At 39.5% G+C, this 26,384-nt stretch overlaps 1 protein-coding gene across 1 annotated transcript in view; it reads right to left on the bottom strand.

The window, feature by feature from the left end:
- Positions 1-26,384, bottom strand: part of LOC132817083 (coiled-coil domain-containing protein 158-like) — a 158,983-nt gene that overhangs the window by 2,543 nt on the left and 130,056 nt on the right. Inside the window, exons 16-18 of the mRNA XM_060827249.1 lie at positions 20,215-20,328; positions 13,624-13,784; positions 10,978-11,034 (exon numbers count right to left, since the gene is read on the bottom strand). Of these exons, the coding sequence (XP_060683232.1) occupies positions 10,978-11,034; positions 13,624-13,784; positions 20,215-20,328 (332 nt within the window). The remainder of the gene's footprint in view (positions 1-10,977; positions 11,035-13,623; positions 13,785-20,214; positions 20,329-26,384) is intronic.

Genomic DNA, 26,384 nt, shown 5'->3' with positions numbered 1-26,384 from the left:
TATGCTTAATTGCAAAATCTGTTTCAATTACTTTTCTTTCTGCTCCAGCACTGTTAACTGTGGTGTGTCTCAACGATGCATCCTGTCCCTGATTTCTGTCCAAATAATGCCATAGCAACATTGTCTAAAAACATTAACAACAGTTTCCACATCAAAGTGCTGGAGAAACTCAGCAGATCTGGCAGCAGAAGTTATGGTAAAGGGTCATGACTTGAAATGTTAATTCAGAAAAAGAGAATTAATATTTGTAGTTCAGCCCTTGGTCAGAACCCTGCTTCCAAGCTTGCTTCCAGTACTTTAGCTTGCCAGCACCTGCAGGTTTTATCTGCTTCAACATGTATGCTTATTACATCAATCTTTATCTAATCAATATTTCTCTCAATACTTCTAATTGTTAGACTACTGGTAAAGCAATCCAGTAATTCATTTCCTCAATTTCAGTATCAGGGAAACTGATGCTATTGATTTTTGGCCCACATCAAACTATTCTCTCAGCACTGACTCAATCTGGCAATTTTCTACTGTTAAGCTGTTTACAACCTGTCATTCCTGATTCTGAAATGAGCTTGTAGGAGAAAGTGAGGACTGTAGATGTTGGAGATCGGAACTGAAAATGTGTTGCTGGAAAAGTGCAGCAGGTCAGGCAGCATCCAAGGAGCAGGAGAATCGACGTTTCGGGCATAAGCCCTTCAGGAATGAGCTTCCAAACATGCACCTGTGCCAATAACGCTGTCTATTTCCAACACATAAATTTCTCGATTCCACCACTGGTTCAGTTCAGCTGCTGAAACTTTCATCCATGTTTTTATAAATTTTTAGACTTGGCTGTTGCATTGCACTCGTGTTCAGCTTCCTGCCTTCTCTCTAAACTTAAGGCCATTCACAGCTCTGCTATCCATGTCCTAACTCAACAATTTTGTTCAATCACCACTCCAGTGTCCAATAATGTATAATGCCTCACGGTTATCTACCAGCTTGGTTTTAAAATTTTTGTAATTTTCAAATCCTTCCACTGTTCACTCTTCCCTACTTCTAAACTCCTCCAGCCGTGCAGCCCAGTGCTGAGGGCCACCCAATTGGAAGTTGAAGGGCTGAAGGACCATGAAGGTCACCACCATTAAAATCGGAACAGCAGAAACAAACCATCATGCTTTTGATCTTCTTCAGGTTTCTTAAGCATTCCTTCTATTAATTACTACACTGATTGTGGGTGTGCTTGCAGACATTACCTCTCCGTCTCTAAATGTTTGCCCCTCCTTTTCCCTTTTTTTTTCCCCCCCAGCGACAGTCCTTGGTCTGGACCCTATAGGTTAAGGTACTTTTTGTAAACATCCAAGTATTTCTAACAGTTTATTGTTAAAACTGACTTGTCTAAATAAGCGTTTAATTATCAGTCTTAATATGTCCTTTTGTAGTTTTGAGAGACCTTGTTTCATTCTCTTCTGTAATAACTCTTTCACCCACTCCCAACTCCCAAGGTATTTCAAGTGTTAATCTGATCATTATAAAAAGAAGTTGCAATTCAGGGCAGAATTTGGAGGGAGAAAGTATACTCCCAGTATTTAATCCATTTGCAAATTGAAAAGGTGGTTCAACAAATGCTGGTAGGGTAACTTATTTCCAAAGGAATTAAGTGCCTTGTTTCATTGTGTTGGAACAAAGTGAGATACTTTCTTGTTCTTCAGTATTCGAATATATAAAGTCACTCTTTATCTTGCAAGGTTCTGGTCTTGATTGCATGACATAGTATCACATACCTACATAAATCTCCAGTGGAACAGTTCATTGCAATTAGCTTCAATAGAACTCACCTATGTAAACTTCAAGGCCAAGAGAATTCAAGACAGAATGCTGCTTTTGGCATGATTTAGAAGGTGCAGCTGGGTGGAAGAAAGAGATTTACAAAGCCCAACATGCATACTGAACACAGTAAATCAGGCTGACACTTGGTTCTGTGTTTATAATTAATTGCTGGAGCAGGATGCAGCTCATAATACTGCAGGCCTGAACAGGATCTGAATTAAATTGATTTGCTCTGAGCTGGTAAGGTAGATGTGTTCTGTCAAGAAGGTGACCAAGTATGGTATTAGAGCTGCTTTCCCCTATTGTGCAAAATAATACATTTGATAAGGGTTGTGGAAGATACTGTTGGTCAATAGGCTTTCTGCTCAGTTTTAAAAGGCTTAATATATAATAAAAGTGTAGATTCCTGCAGTGAGATGAGCTATACATACTGTAAATGTTACTCTTGTGTGCTAACTGAACGACGAAAAACTTACATTTTATTCAACATTCAAATAAGAGTTGCAACTTTAGTATCCTAGCACCGATATTCTCAAGGAAACTGGCTCATGGAATATGGATTTATTTCATACGAAATAGTTGCAATAGTGACTGTCGATTTAGTTCTCCAAATAAATCCTTCTATGGTTTTAACAAGTTCATGTAAATCCCATGCTCTCAATATCCAAAAGGGGCCCAATAAAATATCCCATTGTTTTCATTTCATCTAACATCATATTAATGTAAATATTGCATCTTCCCAAGCCATCAGACAACAAAAAAATTGAGATTTCAGGCCATTACTAATATGATTTTTAAATGGTCATTCTCCAAGTGTTTAATTGAATGGGAAACCATAGTGTTCAACTGAGGCTATAGGTTTAATTTGGCCACCATTGCATTAATTTTACAATATTAAAAGGTGATTAAAATAATTACATGTACTTTCATGCAATGTTGCATAGCTAATATTTTGTGGCCTTAAATCAGAAGGACACAAGTTTCATTTGTCTTTCTTTTGAGTTTGAAATGACTTTAAAAGTTTGTTTTGTGAAAGTAATAACATATAAAAGTAACATTTTAAACAAACATAATGTTGAATCTATAGTGAAAACAAAAATGCTGGAGATCAGTGGGTCAGGCAGCATCCATGGAGAGAAAGCAAACTAACATTGAGTCCAGATGACTCAATTTTGTTTTCGTTAGATTCCAGCATCTACAGTAATTTGCTCCTATGCTGTTGCATCTGGTCAGGTCCATTATTGAAAAATTTACATGGATACAAAATGTGATTCAACTATGACAAGTTGATGTTCCCACCCAAAAAAATCTTATAAGGAAGTCTGAAATAAAAGGAGAATTAGCTGAGAATACTTAGTATATGACTTGCTATCTGTGGAGAGAGAAATAGTGTTTATATCTCAGATAGTTTGTTAACTTTTCTCAGACCAAGTCAATGTAATAAATTTCAAGCAATTCTGGAAACAAAGGAATGGGGTGGGGTGACAGAAGGGAAGAACAAAAAGGCATGTTTTGATTAAATACCTAATCAGACACAAGAAAGGAAACAACAAAGCAGTGAATACAAACAATCAAAAAGAGACAAGTAAAACTTCAGAGTAGGCTTTCCTGGGAGGGATGTAGCAGAGAATTAAATATTAAGATACTGTCAATCTGAAATTCCGTACAAGAAATGCTGGAAATATTCAGCAGCATCTGAAATTTCCATTTTTTTTTCATTATGCACCGTTATTACTATTTCCTTCTCCTGTTGATCAGGTGCCGAACAAAACTTCCCTCTTTGTTGCATGATTAAACATTTTGTATTATCACATATACTTTAATCATACTCCTATATTATAAGTAGGATCTGGTAATACAGCATTTGTTATTGGACTAGAAAACTCAAAACCCTGGACAATCGACTCTGAGACCTAATTTCAGATCTCACCACTACCGCTATGGTGTTTAATCAACATTTAACAGAAATTATTATAGTCGAAACTGGATAAACCAAAAGTCAGGATGGGTCAGAGTTGTCAGCCATTCCCACTAGAACAGGAAATACAGTACATGGATGCCTATGATAAATTGAAATTCCTGGTTTCTCTGGCTGAGCCAAACTTGGACATGCCAGTCATGGGACCACACCAAGCAATTGGAGTGGAGGAAGGTCTAGTCCTGATGGACTGGGCTGATTAAGAACCTAAGATCCAAATACTAAAAGCAGTTGATCTGTCATATTCTAGAGATGGTTGATATGAAGCAGGTGTACAACCCAAGTGTCTGCAGGCCTTTTTCACAGAGAGTGAGGAAAATCAAACCAATGACGAGACTCCTTCCCTCGCCTATGGAAATTCCAACAGAGACAACTATAGAAACAGATAGCAAGATGAACACCATTGGACAGTGCACAATAGAATGGAGAGATGAGGCAACTATCAATTTAGAACATTTTTCAACTGAGGATGAATTACCCACTTGTTTCCTTAGTTGAAACCTTAAGGGCTAAAGAGGTGACATAGAGACGGCAGGTTCTGGATAAGTGGTGCTGGAAGAGCACAGCAGTTCAGGCAGCAACCGAGGAGCAGTAAAATCGATGTTTCAGGCAAAAGCCCTTCATCAGGAATCCAGGTGGAGTGGGTGAAGGGTGGAGAGATAAATGAGAGTAGGGTGGGTGGTGGGGAGAAAGTAGCATAGAGTACAATAGGTGAGTGGGGGAGGGGATGAAGATGATAGGAGGGTGGGGGAAGGTTGCAAAGAGTACAATGGGTGGGATGAAGGTGATAGGTCAGAGAGGAGGGTGGAGTGGATAGTCGGAAAAGAAGATAGGCCGGTAGGACAAGTCATGGGGACAGTGCTGAGCTGAAAGTTTGGAACTGGGGTGAGGTGGGGGAAGGGGAAATGAGGAAACTGTTGAAGTCCACATTGATGCCCTGGGGTGGAAGTGTTCCAAGGTGGAAGATGAGGTGTTCTTCCTCCAGGCGTTGGGCTGCTGAGGGAGCGGCGGTGAAGGAGGCCCAGGACCTCCATGTCCTCGGCAGCGTGGGAGGGGGAGTTGAAATGTTGGGCCACAGTGCGGTGTGGTTGATTGGTGCTGGTGTCCCAGAGATGTTCCCTAAAGCACTCTGCTAGGTGTCCAGTCTCCCCAATGTAGGGGAGACCGCATCGGGAGCAACGGATACAATAAATGATAATGGGGGATATGCAGGCTAAACTTTGGATGTGGAAGGCTCCTTTAGGGCCTTGGATGGAGGTGAGGAAGGAGATGTAGATGCAGGTTTTGCAATTCTTGCGATGGCAGGGGAAGGTGCCAGGACGGGAGGGTGAGTTGTAGGGTGGGCGTGGACCTGACCAGGTAGTCACGGAGAGAATGGTCTTTGGGAAAGGCGGAAAGGGGTGGGGAGGGAAATATATCCCTGGTGGTGGGGTCTTTTTGGAGGTGGCAGAAATGTCAGCGGATGATTTGGTTTATGCGAAGGTTGGTAGGGTGGAAGGTGAGCACCAGGGGCGTTCTGTCTTTGTTATGGTTGGAGGAGTGGGGTCTGAGGGCGGAGGTGCGGGATGTGGACGAGATGCGTTGGAGGGCATCTTTAACCACGTGGGAAGGGAAATTGTGGTCTCTAAAGAAGGAACAAGTGTTGCATTGGTTTGTGGTCTAGCAATCAGTTACCAATGACATAGAACATAGAACATTACAGCGCAGCACAGGACCTTTAGCCCTCGATGTTGCGCTGACCAGTCATACCAATCCGAAGGCCATCTAACCTACACTATTCCATGTACATCTGTATATTTGATGACTACTTATATGCACTTAAAGTTGGTGAATCTACTACCGTTGAAGGCATGGCATTCCATACCCTAACTATTCTCTGAGTAAAGAAACTACCTCTGACATCTGTCCTATACCTGTCACCCCTCAATTTAAAGCTATGCCCCCTCGTGCTCGCCGTCACCATTGTTGGAAATAGGTTCTCCCCGTCCACCCTATCTAACCCTCTGATTAACTTATATGTCTCTATTAAGTCACCTCTCTACCTTCTTCTCTCTAATGAAAACAGCCTCAAGTCCCTCAGCCTTTCCTCGTAAGACCTTCCCTCCATACCAGGCAACATCCTCGTAAATCTCCTCTGCACCCTTTCCAAAGCTTCCACATCCTTCTTATAATGTGGTGACCAGAACCGTACACAATATTCCAAGTGCGGTCATACCAGAGTTTTGTACAGCTGTAGCACAACCGCATGGTTCCAGAACTCAATCCCTCTTAATAAAAGCTAAAACGCTGTATGTCTTCTTGACAACCCTGTCAACCTGGGTGGCAACTTTCAAGGATCTGTGTACCTGGACACCGAGATCTCTCTGCTCATCTACACTACCGAGAATCTTACCATTAGCCCAGTACTTTGCATTCCGGTTACTCCAACCAAAGTGAATCACCTCACACTTGTCCGCATTAAATTCCATTTGCCACCTCTCAGCCCAGCTCTGCAGCTTATCTATGTCTCTCTGTAACCTACAACATCCTTCGTCACTATCCACATCTCCACCAACCTTAGTGTCATCTGAAAAATTTACTAACCCACCCTTCTACACCCTCATCCAGGTCATTTATAAAAATGACGAACAGCACTGGACCCAACACCGACCCTTGCGGTACACCACTGGTAACTGGACTCCAGGATGAACATTTCCCATCAACCACCACTGTCTGTCTTCTTTCAGCAAGTCAATTACTGATCCAAACTGCTATATCACCCTCAATCCCATTCCTCCGCATTTTATACAATAGCCTACTGTGGGGAACCTTATCGAACGCCTTGCTGAAATCCATGTACACCACATCAACTGGTTTACTCTCATCTACCTGTTTGGTCACCTTCTCAAAGGTCTTCAGCCTGTAAACAATTATGTGATAGGTTCTCAGGTAGCTGAACAGCCTGTGGCTGTCAACAAATTAAGTGTTTTTAAACCACCAGCAGCTCAGGAGCTCTATCTATTCTCTGTAGAAAAAGCCACTTAAGAAAGTCAGTGTTTCTTTCATTTAGCAGGTGCTGTGAGCTGCAATTTCTAGCTGAAAATTCAGAGACCTAATATAAATGAACCAGCCACCATGTGCCTCTTGCAAACCAACGGAAGCATCTGGAGAAGGATGAATGAAGAGCAGCACAGAAATCATAGGGATCAACTCAACAATTCTTTGAACAATGTCAAAGAGTAGTGCTGGAAAAGCATAGCAGGTTAGGCAGCATCTGAGGAGCAGGAAAATCTTTGAACAATGACCACTGAACTGCTTTCCCTGTGTTCCCTCAGTCCATTATGCTCATATTTTATGACAGTGTGTGTGCGATAGTAAAGTGGAGCATTTAAATTAGTTGTTATATGCCAAGCATTCATTAACTGTTTGCCATAGCTAGAAGCTGTTTCATGTAATAAATAGTTTTTGTTAAATACAGAAATCGGAGGTACACCAGGATCTTTGCAAACTTTTGAAAAATCTTTTTAACTTTTGCAATGATCCCTGGATTAGTAGGGATGGATTTCCAGCATGCGACCCCAGTGATTAATAGGATGTACCAATCACAGTTAGAGATGTGTCAATACAGCATGAGGAGGAGATGATGATGACAACATTGGTAGATAGTTGTGGGGTCGGGGGGGGGGGAGCGCTAGAAGTTTGGAAGGGAGATGGACTATGTAATGTTAAGTATGAATGTTAAGTGGCTGGGATTATGATAGTGGGCATATGTTATCCCATCAAGTCTCAATGAGACTATATAATGTTATTGTACTTTTTTCCTACATTATTACTACCTGCATGGCACCAGACCCCAGGATTTCACTAGTCAAGCAACATACTCACATTCTCTCTGCAGGTTGCGTATTGTGGATTTCATTCTCTCTTGGAATCTGAGTGACAACATCATCCAATGTCGTAGAGTCACAGAGATGTACAGCATGTAAACAGACCCTTCGGTCCAACCTGTCCATGCCAACCAGATATCCCAACCCAATCTAGTCCCACCTGCTAGCACCTGGGTGGCACGGTGGTACAGGGGTTAGCACTGCTGTCTCACAGCGCCAGAGACCCGGGTTCAATTCCCGACTCAGGCGACAGACTGTGTGGAGTTTGCACGTTCTCCCCGTGTCTGCGTGGGTTTCCTCCGGGTGCTCCGGTTTCCTCCCACAGTCTAAAGATGTGCGGGTCAGGTGAATTGGCCATGCTAAATTGCCCGTAGTGTTAGGTAAGGGGTAAATGTAGGGGTATGGGTGGGTTGCGCTTCGGCGGGTCGGTGTGGACTTGTTGGGCCGAAGGGCCTGTTTCCACACTGTAAGTAATCTAATCTAAACCTGGCCCATATCACTCCAAACCCTTCCAATTCATATACCCATCTAAATGCCTCTTAAATGTTGCATTTGTACCAGCCTCCACCACTTCCTCTGGCAGCTCATTCCATACACATACCACACACTGAATGAAAAAGTTGCCCCTTAGGTCTCTTTTATATCTTTCCCCTCTCACCCTAAACCTATGCCCTCTAGTTCTGGACTCCCCCATCCCAGGGAAAAGACTTTGTCTATTTATCCTATCCATACCCCATAATTTTGTAAACCTCTATAAGGTCACCTCAGCTTCTGATGCTCCAGGGAAAACAGCCCCAGTCTGTTCAGCCTCTCCCTGTAGTCAGATCCTCTAACCCTGGCAACATCCTTGTAAATCTTTTCTGAACCCTTTCAAGTTTCACAACATCTTTCCAATAGGAAGGAGACCAGAATTGCACACAATATTCCAACAGTGGCCTAACCAATGTCCAGAGAGCGTTCTTCTCTTGCCTGCTGCAATATCTTTCCAATGCTTAACATGATTTTCCATTCAGCCATGATTACAGCCCTTTAATCGGCAGAACATCTTTAAAAAGAGCAGGAAACCTACAGCACTTGAACACGGAACAATGCTGCTGTGAAAGAGGGAGAAGGTGAATCTTCAGCCTTCTCAGGGGAGACTTGCCCAACCCAATGTCATGTGCTACAGGAAGATGAAAGTCATGTTCAGTGCACCTTGATTTCAATGAGCTCTGACGGGTCAAAGTCACAATCTCCGCACCCAAATGCCAGGCAGACCCGATTCAAGCCTATAGCTTGCTACTTAATCATAATCCAGTTGTATGAGGGGAATAAAATTTCTACTCACAAAATCCAAAGCAACTTTATTCAGAAAAGGTCATTTTCGAATCACACATATGCAGCAGAAAACTAGACTGATTTAAGGTAAATATGCGGTATATTAGAATTTCCAATCTAACTGCCTCCAAGGTTACCACCAGAACAGCTGTCAGAAAATGGCATCTGTGCTTATATTAAACAGAATATTTTACTCCTTGGAAAATAGAGAAGGAAATGTTTATATTAATTTTACAATATTGTGCAGAGCTAGGGCAGAGTGCTGGTATTACACAAAGCCCTGGATTATACATAGCCCTTTCACTTCTGGGGACTGGTTTAAATCTCGCCAATCTAATCACATGACTGTCTTATGTCAATCTCTAATGGAGTTCTACGATGTTTAAGTCTCCATGGAATTTTGAGGGATAAGAAGTTAAAACTCAAAACTAGCTCAGAACTGACACAATTTGCTCAACTCAGTCAAAATGAAATGTCACAGAGTGCTCGAGAAATGGAGAAGCAACAGGTAGCACACCAGGATGTGCTTTGCCAAGTTAAACTGAACTACGCGGTTGAGGTGGAGTACAGCGAATTTTACCTGGCAGCTTATTACACAACATCGTGTACGCAGAATGTTGGGCTGTAATTTTCAGGACCCCAATGATAACCCTCCTCTTTCTCTCTGCAACCTCCCCTTCTATCCTTCTTCCCCCCTTCCCCCATTTCCACTGACCCCAACTGTTAGATGGACGCACAGAAAAGCACAAATTAAATAATTATGAAAGAATTGAAGATGAAATTTTTTTTCAACACAATAGTAAAATATTTTTGTTACACTGATAATATTTCTTGCATAGGTTTGCTATATGAATTCCTATACAAATTTCAGTTTGTTTTAGTATGACATTTTTCAGAACAACACATATTGTTGACAAAATTAACAAAGGGACACAGGCTTTTAGCAACCCTGGCATGCTGTTAATGTTAAACTCACCAGTGCAAGAAAAATGGTCAGGTTTGAAGGTTTCTTTTGCATCCTGAGTGCATAATCGATCCCTGCAGGAAAAGAGGTGCAGATAGCATTCCAAATTGCTAGCAGCATGCACAGATTTAGTAACACATAGCATAACGGTTAAATGCAGCAAGCATGCAAACCAAGCATTGTCGCTGGAAGAGCAAAGGCATCTCAAGGGAGAATTGCCTGAACTACCAACAAACAGAACACAGTAATTCAAGGTTATAAATCTAGTGGAATTCAAAGTTGCTGTATAGAAAACAAAGAGGATTTAATTTTCATCTAAATGTTGTTTGAAAGTTCAATTTTCCAAAAACAGTCGTAGAAAAAGTAATTCATTAGAAAAAGTAAAAGTAGAAGTGACTCTTGCGGGAATGTGTGTGTGTGTGTGTGTGTGTATGGCAGGGGAGTAAAATAGGATCCGATTTGTGAAGCTCCCAAGATCCAAGCATTTCACATGTTGTCTGAATTTAAGCACAGTTGAGATTTTGCAAGTAGCTTGTTTATGTGAAACCATAATTGAACAATCTAAGTTATTTCCATTTTAAATAGGGAGTGAGAACTTAGCATCACCATCTTTACATGGGTCAATTAACACAAAATGAAGGCCAGTATGACCCAATTCATGAGCTTTACATTACTTGAATGGGTGGAAAAGGAGAAGGACTTAGAGCGCATCTACCCACAAATATATATTTATTACATCCTCTGCTGTTAAACAGAAGTCTTAATTCCCTCTCACACAGAAAACTGATTTGCAAACAAACCTGTGTAATAATGTGAGTGAATCTCAGAACTGTGTCTTATTATTCAAAATTCACTCCATGAATAGTAAAATGTTATTTTAAATACAATTCATAAATTGTGAATTTAGTGAGTCTGACTGCATTTAATTTTGTTACTAGTACCTGCAGCAGAAAACAATGACAACTATTTTCAGTTATTGTTCTAACAATGTATAAAAGCAACCGCATTTGAAAGCAAACACATTAAACCAAATTGAAAAACACTCAAACCTGAAGCAGGTATCATGTGTTCCTCTTTCCATACAAACTTCTGTACTCAAGTCATCCCTAAAAACAAAACATTGTGATATAAAAGTAATGCAATGAAATTTGTGAAACTTCCTAATTTTATAGCTACCATAACCGTTACGAAATGTTGTTTTTGCTAAAACACGTTTGGAATTTATCTTGAATAGAGAATTTCCCCATTTTTGAGTTTTCTGAATTCTCAACTCCAAGTCTGCAAAATAGATTTATCTCCCAGAAATCCAGTAGTATTGTTTTCCCAACCTGTGCTCCCTTATTCAAATTTGCATTGGGTTCATGTGTTTGATAAGCTTTCCATATTGAGAAATCATAGTGGGAGGACACCAAGCAAAAAGGAAACTAAAATGAAAGTAAAGGTAAACCAGGGGAAACAAGCCTTAAAAAAACACAGGACTTATGGAGGTAGTATTCAGTAAATGAAATAGTGACAGAGTATACTGATCAGAAAATAATTGAAACCATTAATGCATTTTATGGCTGTAATGAAAATGAGAAGGCAACTGTTTCCACTTATTGAAAGGAAAAATGCAGTTCAAAAGAAATGATAATGTTAATGATCGGATGAGATTTGGAGTAATTTAGGAAGGACAATTTTGCTCAAAACAAGGAAAGAGGGTGATTATGTTAAAGGCAACCAGGATGCTTAATGGGGTCTCATGAACTGAAGTCATGAGGAAAAAAACTGAGCAGATTGACGGAAAAGAACTCCATTGCGAACTTAATAACAGAAATTGCAATTTGAAAGATTCATTTTCTAAAGCAAAAAAATTATGTTTTAAACATTACATTTTTAAATTCATGAGATTTTATGTGCAATATATAAATGAGGTTACAGTTGTTAGATCTCAGCTAGAGTATTGCATGCAATTGTGGGCATCACATAAAAGGAAAGATGTTAATTCATTCCAAAGAATGCAGAAACGATTTACTGGTCCAAGGTATGAGAAACTTCAGTTATGAAGATAGATTGAAGGAGATTGTTCTCCCTAGAGAGAAGAAGGCTGAGAAATTTTCATGCAAGTGGTGCAAGTTTTTCTGCATTTAATAACACATTTGGTGGCCTGACAGGGACATGACAAAACCTAGAAACATTCTGATATGAGAGTAGTGGTAGTGGAAAAGGTCAAAGGATGGCAACAATGCAAACAACAAAAAATAAATTTAACAACACATAAGGGAAGGTCTGAATAGTCCGCCAAATCAATCCTATGTGGAATACAATGTATGAGGGATATAAATTTTTTTGCTGATATTTTGGCAACAATTGGAAACAGCATTTGAATAACCTTAGCAGTAACTGAATATTATATATAAATCCAGAATTTTCAAGATTCTCACAAATAGGATCCATAGAGAAAGGAAGAAGCAAACTAGCATTGTTACTTGACCTCACTAGTCCCAGTAAGGTGGCGGCAGAGTAGGATGCTCTGCCCAGAGCTCCTCTGCTCGGCCTGTTCTTTTTCTTGCTTTTCTTTTTAGCAGTCCTGGAGCAGCATGTGGGCAAATGAGTCCCTGAGCATCATGAGGGGAAACGAATCCCGGAGCAGCGTGAGAGGAAGGGAGTCCCAGAAAAGTGCAACTTACCTTGGAGCAGCTGAGTGCCGGTGTGGAGCAGACTGGAGGCTTGGAGTGAAGCGGGACAGTTGTTGGACTGGGGCCTGGCACGGGCAGTCAGACCACGTGCTGAGTTGCTGCTATTTGAAGTTCTTTACTGGACTATAATGCCAATCTTTTAATTATGTCATAACTATCTTATTTCTAACTTATTTTTTAGACACTAAGTAACCTTTCCTTTTATTCCTCTTTTGTGTCCAAGATTTATACCTAAATGTATCTAAGATGGCACCATTAGAAGATAGACATTGTAACAACTTTTCACTGTACTGGAGTATTTGTGACAATAAAGGATATTCTACATTCTACACATTTGAGAATTTTATATAATTCTGTTTTCATATTGTAAAAGCTAGTGAAATTTCAAAATAAAATTCATACTTTCCAAAAAACTTGGAAGTTACATCTAAGAATAAAACATTAAAATGTTTTCATTGCATATTTTTCAAAAACATTGATTTGAGGATCCTGAGCTGATACTGATGAACATCTAAAAAGGCAGCCTTTTTATAAAATGTAACATTTTGTTTTCAAAAACAAATGGATTAGTACATGATTGACTATTTTCCTCCTTCAATGAGGGGGCAGCAAAAAATAATTCCTGGAGCATGCAACCCTGAAGGCTCTTCCTCCTTTGAGACCTCCTTTGAGAAACAGGCTCACAAATATTGAATTCGATCTGCATGATCTGTACCTGCCACGGAATGTGAATTTGAATGTGAAAATGGTCATTCTGAATGGGAACGCTCAACTTCAATGAGAATGCCTCTTTCTATAAATTGAAAGAACTGCTGTTCTAAGAGCTGACAATAATGTCAATAGAAATGCTGGAAAGCATGTTTTGATAATTATTCATTCTCCAGAAAAGTAAATATGAATTAAGGTTTTCCAAGCACACTTGATATTAGAATTATGGTAAACTTAAGCTACTTGAACACATTTGATGGTACTCTATCATGACCATACAGTGAAACATAGCAAGTGTGTGAATCTTACACTGCATGCATATTCCTCGATGCTCTTTCTCCTTCACATTCAGTGTAATTTATGCTGCTTGATCTGTTACACCCATCACAGGCTGAACTCTTAAGATCCATTAGAAGATTTTTTAAATCAGGGTTCAAGTCCTCTTGAAGACAGCTGCTCCTGGACACAGCCTGAAATTTATAAATCGAAAAGACATTATACTTGGAATGTTTATTTGGAGTTAATTAAAAGATTAAGATGGCTATTAATATGCAACTTGAATTTGCATTAGACCTTGAGAGCTGGGAGGAGACACAAGGGTAAATTTCCATCTTCCTTAGTAAACAGGTGGGATGGATTGGCAGCCCATTTAAGGAACCACCTGATTTTCGTTTCCATTGATTCCAATAAAAATGAAAGTCAATGTTTCCTTTCTCCCTGGTAGTGGAATATGAATAAAGTTTTTTGCACTCGTTTGTTTTTCACTGTGTCCTACACCTAGACACACATGACATGGGTGCTGAAAAAAATAAACATGACAGTTGTTGAGCGGTAGTGTGGAGATTTATATATAAAAAAAGAAAGTCAACAGAGTTCTCAAAAGGTCCAGTTCTTCAGTATACCACCCAAGCCAAGAGATAAAATGACCCTCTTTGTCCCCAGAAATGTCGGTCTTTTGAAAAGCTCATCACTGTTGTTCTTGGTTGTAACCCTTTAAACCTGTAATTTATAACTTGACATCATCTGTAATGCCTTGCTATAGTGACAATTTCATGAATTAATAATAAATGTTTAACTATAAAGTTGCATAGTATCTCTTCATCCATCACCTCAATGCAGCACCTACTCCGTGACTTGGTATACTCCTCCTGCAATAATAACATTGGCATCTGCCTCTTGGACTCTTAAAATTCTTAGCATAGAATTTTAAATAGTTTTGGCCATTAGTGATAAAGAACAATTCTTTTAATTTTTTTGTATGAATTTGTCATCAAGATGGGAACTCCTCAAGTGATTTACCACTTGATCTACTTTTGTCTACTGTTAATATCCTCAAATAAATCAAGCATGCAATGGAGTGAAATAGAAATATATACCCATGAATTTTCTATGACTGACAAATTTAACTAGAGAGCAGTAATTTGCCATTGTGCATTTGTACCTCTGAAAGGTAATGTGAACCTATCTGAGTATCTCCAAGAGTAGACTGGATGCTAGCAATACTGCAAAAATACTAAGAACATAAGAAACAGGAGAAAAAAATGGCCATAACACCCACTGATCTTGGTTCACCATTCAGTAAGGTTATGATTGAACTTCTACATCAATTTCATTGTACAGTCCTATTCTCACAAACCTAATTTACTTTGTGTTAATGCCTAAAAATATATCAACCTCAATAAAAAACAAAAGTTACAGTGTAAGAGATAGTTTGGCTCACTGTACCCGTGTCAGCTGAAGAAGAGATTTCAAACTTACTTCCACTTCTAGATCTCGGTCTGCAGCCCCACAGGTTGCAGAGGTCTGAGTGCATATCCAGATCAAAGAAGGTGAGAGTATCTGCTTCCAATGTTCTTTCAAGCATTGGGTTTCAGAGCCTTATTAAAACAATCATCAGTCTCCTTCTAATCCTTCCATCCATTACTTTAAATTTATACCTCCTGGTTATTGTTCTCTCTGGTTACTGACGGGTCCCTCCTATCCAGGCTGTTCATAACTGCATGCATCTGAACTAAATCAACCCTCGATCTACACTGTACCATACCTTATTTCCTCATAGATAAAATGTTCCAGTCCTGAGAACATCTCTTAAATCTCCTGTGCACCCATTCTAGCGTAATCAAATCAATCCAGTTAATGTGGTGAACGGAATGGCACACAGTGGCCTCAGAGGTGTTTTACACTAGCTCTAGCAGAACCTCCCTTCTCTCATATTCCGTGCCTTGACTGATTAAGGAAGGTAGCTTTTGTATGCTTTCCTAACTACTTTACCTCCTTGTTCTCCTATCTTCAGGGTCCGATGGGAATGCATTCCCAAGGTTCCTCTGTTCCTTTGCTCAACCACTTTTCGTTACTCCCTTGTCTTGTTTGCCTTCCCTAAATGCATCATTTAATATTCCTCTCGACTGAATTCCACTCATGATTTATTTGCCAACCATTGATATCTTTGTGTGGTCTGCAGCTTTCTTCTTCTTGCACTATCTGCAAATGTTTTGGAATGTCTCCTATATTTAAACCTATATAGAGTCATAGAGATGTACAGCATGGAAACAGACCCTTCAGTCCAACCCGTCAATGCCGACCAGATATCCCAATCCAATCTAGTCCCACCTGCCAGCACCCAGCCCATATCCCTCCAAACCCTTCCTATTCATATACCCATCCAAATGCCTTTTAAATGTTGCAATTGCACCATCCTCCACCAAATCCTCTGGCAGCTCATTCTATATCAATCAAATATATCGCAAAAAGCCTGAAACCTACTGTTTACCACAGAACTGAAATCTTAAATCATTCAAAGCCCTGTAGAAATATAGAAAGCATGAGGGGGTACTTAAAAAAAAAAATGAGGAAAGCAAAGGAGGGCATGAAAATCACTGTTGGCTGAAAAGAAGGAAAATCAAAAATCATTTTATAAATATATAAAAGACAACTGGGAAAGAGAGGGACCTATTATGGGTTTAAGTGGAAACTGTGGGTGAAGACTGAAGATGCGAGGTTTTGCATTAGTACTTTACATCGGTATTCAGAATAGAGAAGAACCATTTCGGTATTGAAATCAGGGAAGAGGACTGTGATATACTTGAACAAATTACATTTGGATAAGTTCCCTGGTTCCAATGAGATAATCCCTGCTACTGTGAGAGGAAAGGCAGATGATGTTAGGGAGACTGATATTAATGTTTTAAATCCTCCCTGGACACAGGAAAGGGAGCAGAACACTAGAGTAGAGTTGATATGGTCCCATTATTCAAGAAAGGTGGTTTGGATAAACCAAGGGATAGGCTAGTATATTGAAGTTTTTGGGAAAACGCTGAGGGACAGAATTAATCTCCTCTTGGAGAGTCAAGAATCAATCAGGAATAGTCAGCATGGCTTTGTCAATAAGATATCATATCTGACCAGGTTTAATTGAGTTTTACATTGAAACAGAAGAAATAGCAAGAGCAGACCATTTGGTTCTTAGAGCCAGCTCCACTATTCAATATGATCATGCTTCATCATCCAACTCAGTACCCTGATCTGATCCTACTTTCTTCCCATAGACTCTGATCCCTTTAGTCTTAAAAACTATATCAAACTCCTTTTGGAAAACATCCAACATTTTGGCCTCAGCTGCTTTCTGTGGCAGAGAATTTCACAGGCTCACCATACTCTGGATAAGGCTATTTCTCCTGATCCTAAGACTGAGCCTAATTCTAATAATTGTCTGATGGAACATTTATCCATGAAGCTTTATAAGAATTTTACATATTTGCATGACATCATCTCTCTCTTAGGACAAGCCCTCCTATCCCAGGATTCTGTCTCGTAGACATATTTTGCACCCCCTCTAAGTCAAATGGAGCCAAAACTATGCAAAGTATAGGTACTCAGTTATGTGGGCCCCACCCCCATTTATCTCTACACCCTGGAGGCTTCGTACCTCTATTCCTGATGAAGGGCTATTGCCCGAAACATCGATTTTCCTGCTTCTCGGATGCTGCCTAACCTGCTGTGCTTTTCCAGCATCTGCAGTCCTCACTTTTGTCTATGTTCTCACCAAAGCCTATTTAATTTCTTCAAAACTTGCTTACTTTATACATCAGTGCACTTGCAATAAAGGAATCAGGCCATTTCTTTATCTAATTGCTTGTTGCACCTACATGTTAACATTCTGTATATCACATGCAAGCATCTCCAAATACCAATATTTATTAGCCCCTCATCTTTTAAAACAAAGCAGTTGTGTTTTCCATTCTTCCTGAACATTTTTACACTTCCCCACGCTATAGTCCATCTGCCAATGTCTTGTTCAATCACTAAGCCAGTCCTTATCCCTTTACAGCCGATTTGTGTCCACTACAGATTATTTTTCCACCTAGTTTCATATCATGAGCATATTTCATTATCCAAACCATTGAAATGGATTGTAAATAGCTGAGGCCTGAGCACCAATGCTTCCACTAGATACACCTGAAATTAAAATGAGTCAGGACTTATGTCCTTCTTATTCATCTTAAATCAGGTAAACTACTATCAATAACTTGCTCTGCAAACTGCTGCAAGAATTAAACACTGGTGAATAAAGTAAGACCATAAGAAGTAGGCCATTCAGTCCATCGAGAATGCTCTGCCATTCAATGAGATCACGATTGATCTGATAATCGTCAATTACGCTTTCTTGTCTTTGCCAAAAACCCTTGATTCCATCACTGATTAAAAATTAGCCTTGAATACACTTAATGATCCAGCCTTGATATCCCTCTACAGTAAAGAATTGCACAGATTCACTATTCTGAGAGAAGAAATTCCTTCTCATGTTTGTCTTAAACCTTTATTTGGAGATTATGCTTTCTGGTCCTAGACGCTTCCACATGGGGAAATAACCGTTCCTTAATTTGATGTTTGAATTAGTTACACTTCCTTACATATTGGTGTGATGCTTACAATGACAACAGAGTTCATAGTTGGTCTGTTGTGGACTTCAGCATCATCTTCCACTGGTGCACATACACAAATATTTGCTGAATAACTAAATAGAACAATTCGCAATGTACTCAGGAGTGAGTAGAAGCAATGCAGTCATCAGCCAAAGTAAAAGCTCCCCAGAACGGAAGATACTCAAGTACCAAAGTATTTGAAACAAATAAAAGCAAAATAATACAGATGTTGGAAATCTGAACTAAAAACAGAAAACACTGGAGAGACTCAGTAGGTCGGGCAACATCAGTGGGATAGAGAAACAGTTAACATTTTGAGTCCGATATTATTCTTCTTCAAAACTTAGTCATGTCAGACTTGAAAAGTTAACTTTGTTTCTCAGATGCTGCCAGAAACCACTATAAATGTAAACTAAACGATAACTTGCTTTAATAACTGATGATTTAATACATTGCATAATGCAGTAATCCTACCTTCCCACAATGATTGTATAAACAAAATACAGAAATTTGAGGCCTCTAGTGTTCAGCTGTTTGAAAACATGCAAATAATTTTTCCACATTGTTACTTAGAGGATATTGGACGCAGGCTTCTAAACATCATATTCAGAAGACACAGAACTCCTTGGAACACCTTCACTTCAGGATATGACACAGTTTCCATGACACAGTTTCCTTTGCAGTGGACAGAGTGAACATACATCATGTGACCACTTTGCAACCCTGAGCTTCTCGTTGTCGATTATTTTACCTCTCTATCCCACTGGCACTCTAACCCTTTCTCCCAGTCTCCCACACACTGTTCCAGTGAAATTCAACTTAAGTTGGAGGAATACAATTTAATCTTTCGGTAGGCATTTTACAACTTTTCAGGCTCAACAATGATTTCAACAAATTCGGATCATAACATCTTCCCTCTTTTTTTTGGGACAATAACTGTTATCGATGTCTCTATTGTTTCCAGCTGTGCCTTCACTGGACTGATCTTTTATTTATTTCCTTGCCTCAGTACCATTTCCTTTGGCCTTGCACAGTTACCATTTTCCTCAGGTTGCTGATCTGAAACATCTACTCTGTTCTTCTTCCATAGATGCATCCAGATCTGCTCAGTATTTATAGCATTTTCTGATTTTATTCCATTGCATTTTCACTTGACAGAGGATATGTTTTAACTTGGCCAGCTTGCACATAAATTTGGCCAAAATGGACAAACTAAGATTTGGATAGTCATTAATTGGTTTTGTTCAGCTTTTAAGCTGAAGTAAATGCTGACTGTTCAAGTATTCATACTTTAAGACCTACCAGGTAGGTAGGCTGTTAGTTCCTTGTCTGAATAGTTAACTTGTTCATTCCAGTGGCCCTCAGACGGATGACATCCTGCGAGGAAAATCACAGCTACAAAATGCTCTTCAGGTGTTGATGGTGAACGTTCATCATGATTCAATTTAATTGTCACATTGTTCATTGGTGTAAGCCATCCAGTGCTTTTGTCTACTTTTCACTTGGGTTTAGATTCTTTCAGTGCCCAACTGCATCACTGATCATCATCTCCTCCCCAGGTTTGAAGCCCATGATTTTGTTTTGGTGAATAGAAAAGACACAAAGAGACTTCACCAAACCTTTCAGTCAATGCAAGTGCATGGTAGAACAGGAAAACATCATGAGAAAATGGCATAGCTCACAGCCTGCCTTACTATCCTGCTACCACCATGAGAACAAAAGAGGAAGGTGATAGATCTGGTGTGGGGAAATCTGAACAAAGCTTTTCAGTGTGCCTTGGTACACGTGACAATAAATTCAATTCAATTCAATTCAACTTCTTGACTCATGAGTCTTTCAGATGCTACCCTGACAGGACCAGTCCAGCGTGAGCTCTAGATAACCCCAAAATGGATAAAACAAGTCATTTGCAGCAAAATCATGGTCCTGGAAAATAAAAGTGCTTGTAGCAAATGGATTATGAAAGATGAACGCTTACAGAAGAGAGGTATCCTGCAGATGGCCGGGAAGATGTTGGATTAACACATACTGGAGGGGGATAGACTCGAGTATTTGAACATTGACCAATATTAAAACCTGGACCTTGTAGCTCCTTTAAAACAAAGATATTACACAAAAATTATCATACAAGATTAACAGTATTATACCTGTTAAAAAGTAAAAAAAAAGAAACATTTTGCAAACAGTTAAAGTTTGACTCAAAAACAAAACAGAAGTTGCTGGGAAAGCTCAGCGGGTCTGGGAGCATCTGAGAAAGAGAAATCCGAGTTAGTGCTTTGGTTTGGGTCACCAGACCCGAAATGTTAACTCTCATTTCTCTTCACAGTTGCTACCAGACCTGCTGAGCTTTTCCAGCAACTTCTGTTTTTGCTTCTGATTTACAGCATTTGCAATACCTTCAGGTTTTATAAAGTTTGACTCATCTTAGTAACACTGCAAATGAACCTACACCACATGAAATGCCCTTTCTACAGCTTCTTAAGAGTGATCAGAGATTGACAAATAAGTACTAGCCTTGCCAGCAATGCCCACATTTTACGAACAAATAATTCAAACCGTATTTTACTATCTTAATTAAGTTTAGTTCAACTGCAAATTCAAATAAGTATTGTAAGACTGCTCTGGAATTAAAACACGACATTAGGAGTTCAATTTGGTTGAGTTCAGAATTGACAACACAGCCTGTATCAACTTGACAAACAATATTAGTAATATTTTGTTTGGAGGATTATAGTCTTTTAACCTGTTAGCCCTTCATAGTTCATGTACAAAAGAATAGAGATCAGTCACACTCCTCTGATTTGAAGCTACATCTTGGATGACATGGAAATATCTTCCAATTTAACAGCAGTTTAACCAGTACATTTCAGTTCTATTTCTAGCCTATTACTATCTCACACACACAACTCTGCTGTTTTCTAATTTCAAGCACTTTGAATGTACTTCTATTGTACAACTTTAATTATCCCAACTGCTGAACTGGAACAATTTAAACAATCATTCACAGACTTCTGCTGAAATGCCTAGCAAATTACAGCACAGCTTTCCTTTTCTAATTAAACCAGATTAAAATATTAATTTAACAACTTGAAAAACATAACCCACTTATCAAACCTCTAATAGATTACTCAGTTAAATTGCCTTGGCAATTTTCTAGTTAAATGAATCACTTGAGGGACATCAATACACTCGCTTCTTGTTATCCATTAACTTGCTATCCATGGATCCATGGACTTGCGAGGTTGACCCCAAACCCCATTTTTTTTCCTCATTGACTCATCAGGTCTGATCATACAATACTTTGCGGTAGACAAGAGGGTCACATATAAGCAGTATCCACACTGTTATCCACGGGAAGTCTATGCCCCAACACTGTGGATAATGAGGATTTGGTGTAATAAGTAAAATTACAATGTACTAATTGAGCATTGTAATCAATATTTTCCATCTTTACTCAGTGTATCTCAGCTATTTCATGACAGGATTGGAATTATAATTCTGCATTCAGTTTATGTCTATTTTTATCCTCCTAGCTTTCAATCTCATTTCAAATGTTGTTCATCAACACAGATTAATTGTATTTAACACAAGACTATTTCCTCTCAAGTCCATTGCAGCATTGGTAATATCCTCATGTGACCTTGCTTAGACCCTTGCTTACAATTGTAAATTTAGGAGCAAACAGAAAACCAGCAATCAAACAATCATTTTCTTATGTTATTTGGACAGGATAATAATATGTGGCTTGACTTCTTCAGTTCAGAAATGTGCATAAGAACACTTTTCTGATGATATTACAAACATCAAACAGAAAAGTGGATTAAGAGGCTTTCAATATTGAAGTTCTGTGTGAAATACTGACTTTAGAAGATGTCTTGGATTATTTAATACTGGTCTACAGTTGATATTAGGATCAGAAGAATAGGAAAAGGTCATATAGTCTCTGTGCAAAAAAACCCAAAGAATTATCACTGGACCTGAAATGTTAGCTCTGCTTTCTCTACACAGAGGCTACCAGACCTGCTGAATTTCTCCAAGAATTTCTGTTTCTAATTTAGACTCTGGGACCTGTTCTGACATTCAGTTAGAACATGGTTAATAAGGCACCCAATTCCAACTTTGTTCCATATCCCTCAACACCTTTGGTTAGCAAAACTCTGAAACTAACAATTCAACCAGTGCCAACAATCACTTGCAGAGGACAGTTCTAAACTTCTACCATTCTTTTCCATGTACTTTACATGAAGTGTTTCTTAATTTCAGCATTGAAAGATACGATCCTAATATTTAGGCTATGCTCCTATTTTTGTAAATGTTTCTTTCAATTCATTCACAGGATGTGGGGCATCACTGGCTATTGCCCAGTTTTAATTACCCACAGGACAGTTAAGAGTCAATCACATTGGAGTCTGGAGTCATATTGAGGCCAGACTAGGTAAGGATGATTGTTTAGGCAAACGTGAGGACTGCGGGTGCTGGAAATCAGAGTCTAGATTAGAGTGGTGCTGGAAAAGCACAGCAGGTCAGGCAGCATCCCAGGAGCAAGAAAATCAATGTTTCAGACAAAAGCCCTTCATCAGAAAAATTCCTGAAATGCTTTTTAGCCGAAACGTTGATTTGCCTGCTCCTCGGATGCTGCCTGACCTGCTGTGCTTTTCCAGCACCAATCTTATCTAGACAAGGATGATTGTTTCTCTCCCTAAAGGATATCAGTGAAGGCTTTTATGACAATCTGCAATGGTTTCACGGTCATCATTAAACTTTTAATTCCAAATATTTATTAAGTTTACATTCCACTATCGTGAACCCCATGGCAGAGTTCAAACCAGGATCCTTGAATATTACCCAGTCTCTGGATTAATAGTCTTAATACCAATAAGCTATCATCTCTTAATCTAGTCACCAAACATACCTAAAAATGAGGTTTCAACCTGGTGAAGCCACCAAAAGGAACTGCTTGCATGCCAAACAGCAAGTAATAGACAGGGCTAAGCGATCCCACAACTAGTGGAACAGATCTAAGCTCTGCAATCCTGTCACATCCAGTCATGAATGGTGGTGGACAATTAAATAACCCAGTGGAGGAGGAGCCTCCATAAATATTCCATGCTAATAATGGAAAAGCCCAGAAGATCAGTACAAAAGATAAGGCTGAAGCATTCACAACCATCTTCAGTCAGAAATAGCAAGTGGATGAGTTATCTTGGCCTCCTCAAGATATCACAGATACCAATCTTCACCTAATTCGATTCACTCATGATATCAAGAAACAGTTGGAGGCACTGGATACACAAAAGGTATGGGTCCTGACAACATTCCAGCAAAAGTACTGAAGATATGTGCTCCAGAACTTACTGCTCCCCTAGCCATGCTATTCCAGTACAGCTACAGCACTGGCATCTACCCAACAATGTAGAAAATTCCCCAGTTATGTCCTGGATACAAAGTGTAGGACAAATTCAACCCAGCCAATTATTGCCCTATCAGTCTACTCTTGATCATCGATAAAATGATAGAAGGTGTCATCAACAGTGCTATCAACAACAGATGCTTGGCAATAGCCTGCTCAGTGACACCCAGTCTGGGTTCCACCAGGGCCACTGAGCTCCTGACCTCATTACGGCCTCAGAGCAAGCACAGACAAAAGAGCTCAATCCCAGAGATGAGGTGAGAGTGACAGCCCTTAACATTAAAGCTCTGACAAACTGTCGCTTCAACGAGCCTTTGCAAAATTGGAGTCAATAGGAAATGGGGGAAGCCTCTCTGCTGACTGGAGTCAAATCTGGCACATAAGAAGATGGTTGTAGTTGTTGGAGATCAGTCATCTCAAGAGTTCCTCAGCATCGTGTCCTAGGCCCAACACACTGCTTCATCAATGACGAAAAGCAAATTACTGCGGATGCTGGGATCTGAAACCAAAAGAGAAAATGCTGGAAAATCTCAGCAGGTCTGGCAGCATCTGTAAGGAGAGAAAAGAGCTGACATTTTGAGTCTAACTGACCCTTTGTCAAAGCTAAAACAAAACTTTTAACTTTGACAAAGGGTCAGTTAGACTCGAAACGTCAGCTCTTTTCTCTCCTTACAGATGCTGCCAGATCTGCTGAGATTTTCCAGCATTTTCTCTTTTGGCTTCATCAATGACCTTTCCTCCATCATAAAGTCTGAAGTGGGGATGTTTGCTGATGATTGCACAATGTTCAACACCATTCGTGACTCCTCAAATACTGAAGCAGTCCATATTCAAATGCAACAAGACCTGGACAATATCCAGGCTTGGGCTGACAAGTGGCAAGTAACATTGCCACACAAATGCCAGGCAATGAACATCTCCAATAAAAGACAATCTAACCACTGTCCCTTGGCATCACTGAATCCCCCAATTACCAACATCTTGGGTTACCGATGACCAGAAAATTAAATGGACTCACCATATGAATGCTGTGGCTACAAAGGCAATTCAGAAGCTAGAACTATTTCAGCAAGTAACTCACCTTCTGACTTCCTCAAATCCAGTGAACCGTCCGCAAGGCGGTGCAAAAAAACAGCCTGCTTTTTCGGCACCACATCCACAAACATTCACTCCCTCCAACACGACACTCAATAGCAGTAGTTTGTACTGTCTACAAGATACACTATAGAAATTGCCCAAACCTTAGAGAGCACCTTTCAAACTCCCCACCACTTCCATCTAGAAGGATAAAAATAACAGATACACCACCTGCAAGCTCCCCTCTAAGCCAATCACAATACTAACTTGAAAATATATCACTTTTCCATCACTGTCAGTGGGTCATATCATGGAATGTCATCCCTCATGGCATTATGGGTCTACTTACAGAACATGGACTGCTGCAGGTCAAGAGTGCAGCTCATCTTCTCAAGAGCAACTAAGGACAGGCAGTAAAATATCCTGCCATTAACACCCCTGTCCCATGACAGAATTTTAAAGAAAACTAAGCCTTCCTTGGAATGCAATCACATTTGTGTAATATTTCTTCGTGATTTCACTTTTGAAGTCCAGATGCCATTCGAGTGAATCAATGTTTTGTTTCCTCAAAATATAGATATATTTTTCCTGAGCCACAGTGCCCAGACTGACAGGGTACTTTCTACTGGTGTGGCCTACCCATGGTTTCATAGATGTCTTTGTATTTTAGTTCCTTAGATAGAAAAGCCAACAGTGAATTAGCTTTTATAATTTTTTTTTGGTCTGAAACGTGATATTTCGATTATCTTTGTCCTTAACCTACTTGTTGAAAAGCATTCTTATTAACCATTTTTGGTTCCAAAATGGATTACTTCACACTTGCTTTATACCAAAACAAAAACAGAAATTACTGGAAAAAGCTGGGCATTTCTGTGGAGAGAAAGCAGTGTTAATGTTTCAGGTTCAGGGCCTAAACGCTAACTCTGCTTTCTCTCAATAGATGCTGCCAATCCTGCTGAGCTTTTCCTATAATTTCTGTTTTGATTTGTGATTTACATCATCTGCAGTTCTTTTTTTTTACCTTATATTGAAATCTATTTGACACAATTTTACTCTGTATTTATAAACACCACTTTCTAATTATATATTTTCATCTACACGGCTTACATTGACACCTATTTTTGTGTAGTTGCCAAATTTAGATATGTTGTTCTCCATCCTATCAACTAAGTTGTTATAAATGTAATATATAGTTGTACCCTAACACCAGTGGCACACTACAAGTCACATCCTGACAATTAGAATAACAGTCAATGTCCTACTCTTTGTCTCTTACTGTGAATTCATCAATAATTTACTCTCCAATTCATGAGCTTAAACTTTAACTAATGGCCTTTTTGAGGGACGCTATTAAATATATTTTGGAAGTGCATATCGATAACATCAATCTGCATTCATTAATCTATACATAGACAAAATGGTTGTACTTGATCGAGTATTTGACTGAGAATGATATCAAGGAGAGCTGGTAAAATTGAAGTCAATGTAATTGGGGGAAATTCTCCTCTGGATGGGATCATGCCCAGTAGAAAGGCAGAGGGTTGTAATTATTAGCTGTCAATCATCTCAATGCCAGGACACTGTTGAAGTTCCTCAGAGTACTGTAATCACTATCTGCTCAAGTCAGTAATGGAATACTTCTCATTTCACTGATGAGTGCA

The sequence above is a fragment of the Hemiscyllium ocellatum genome, chromosome 1 (genome assembly GCF_020745735.1).
Source record: "Hemiscyllium ocellatum isolate sHemOce1 chromosome 1, sHemOce1.pat.X.cur, whole genome shotgun sequence".
Classification (NCBI taxonomy): Eukaryota; Metazoa; Chordata; class Chondrichthyes; order Orectolobiformes; family Hemiscylliidae; genus Hemiscyllium; species Hemiscyllium ocellatum.
The sequence above is the reverse complement of the archived record's forward strand: the minus strand, read 5'-3'. Positions and strand labels throughout refer to the sequence as shown.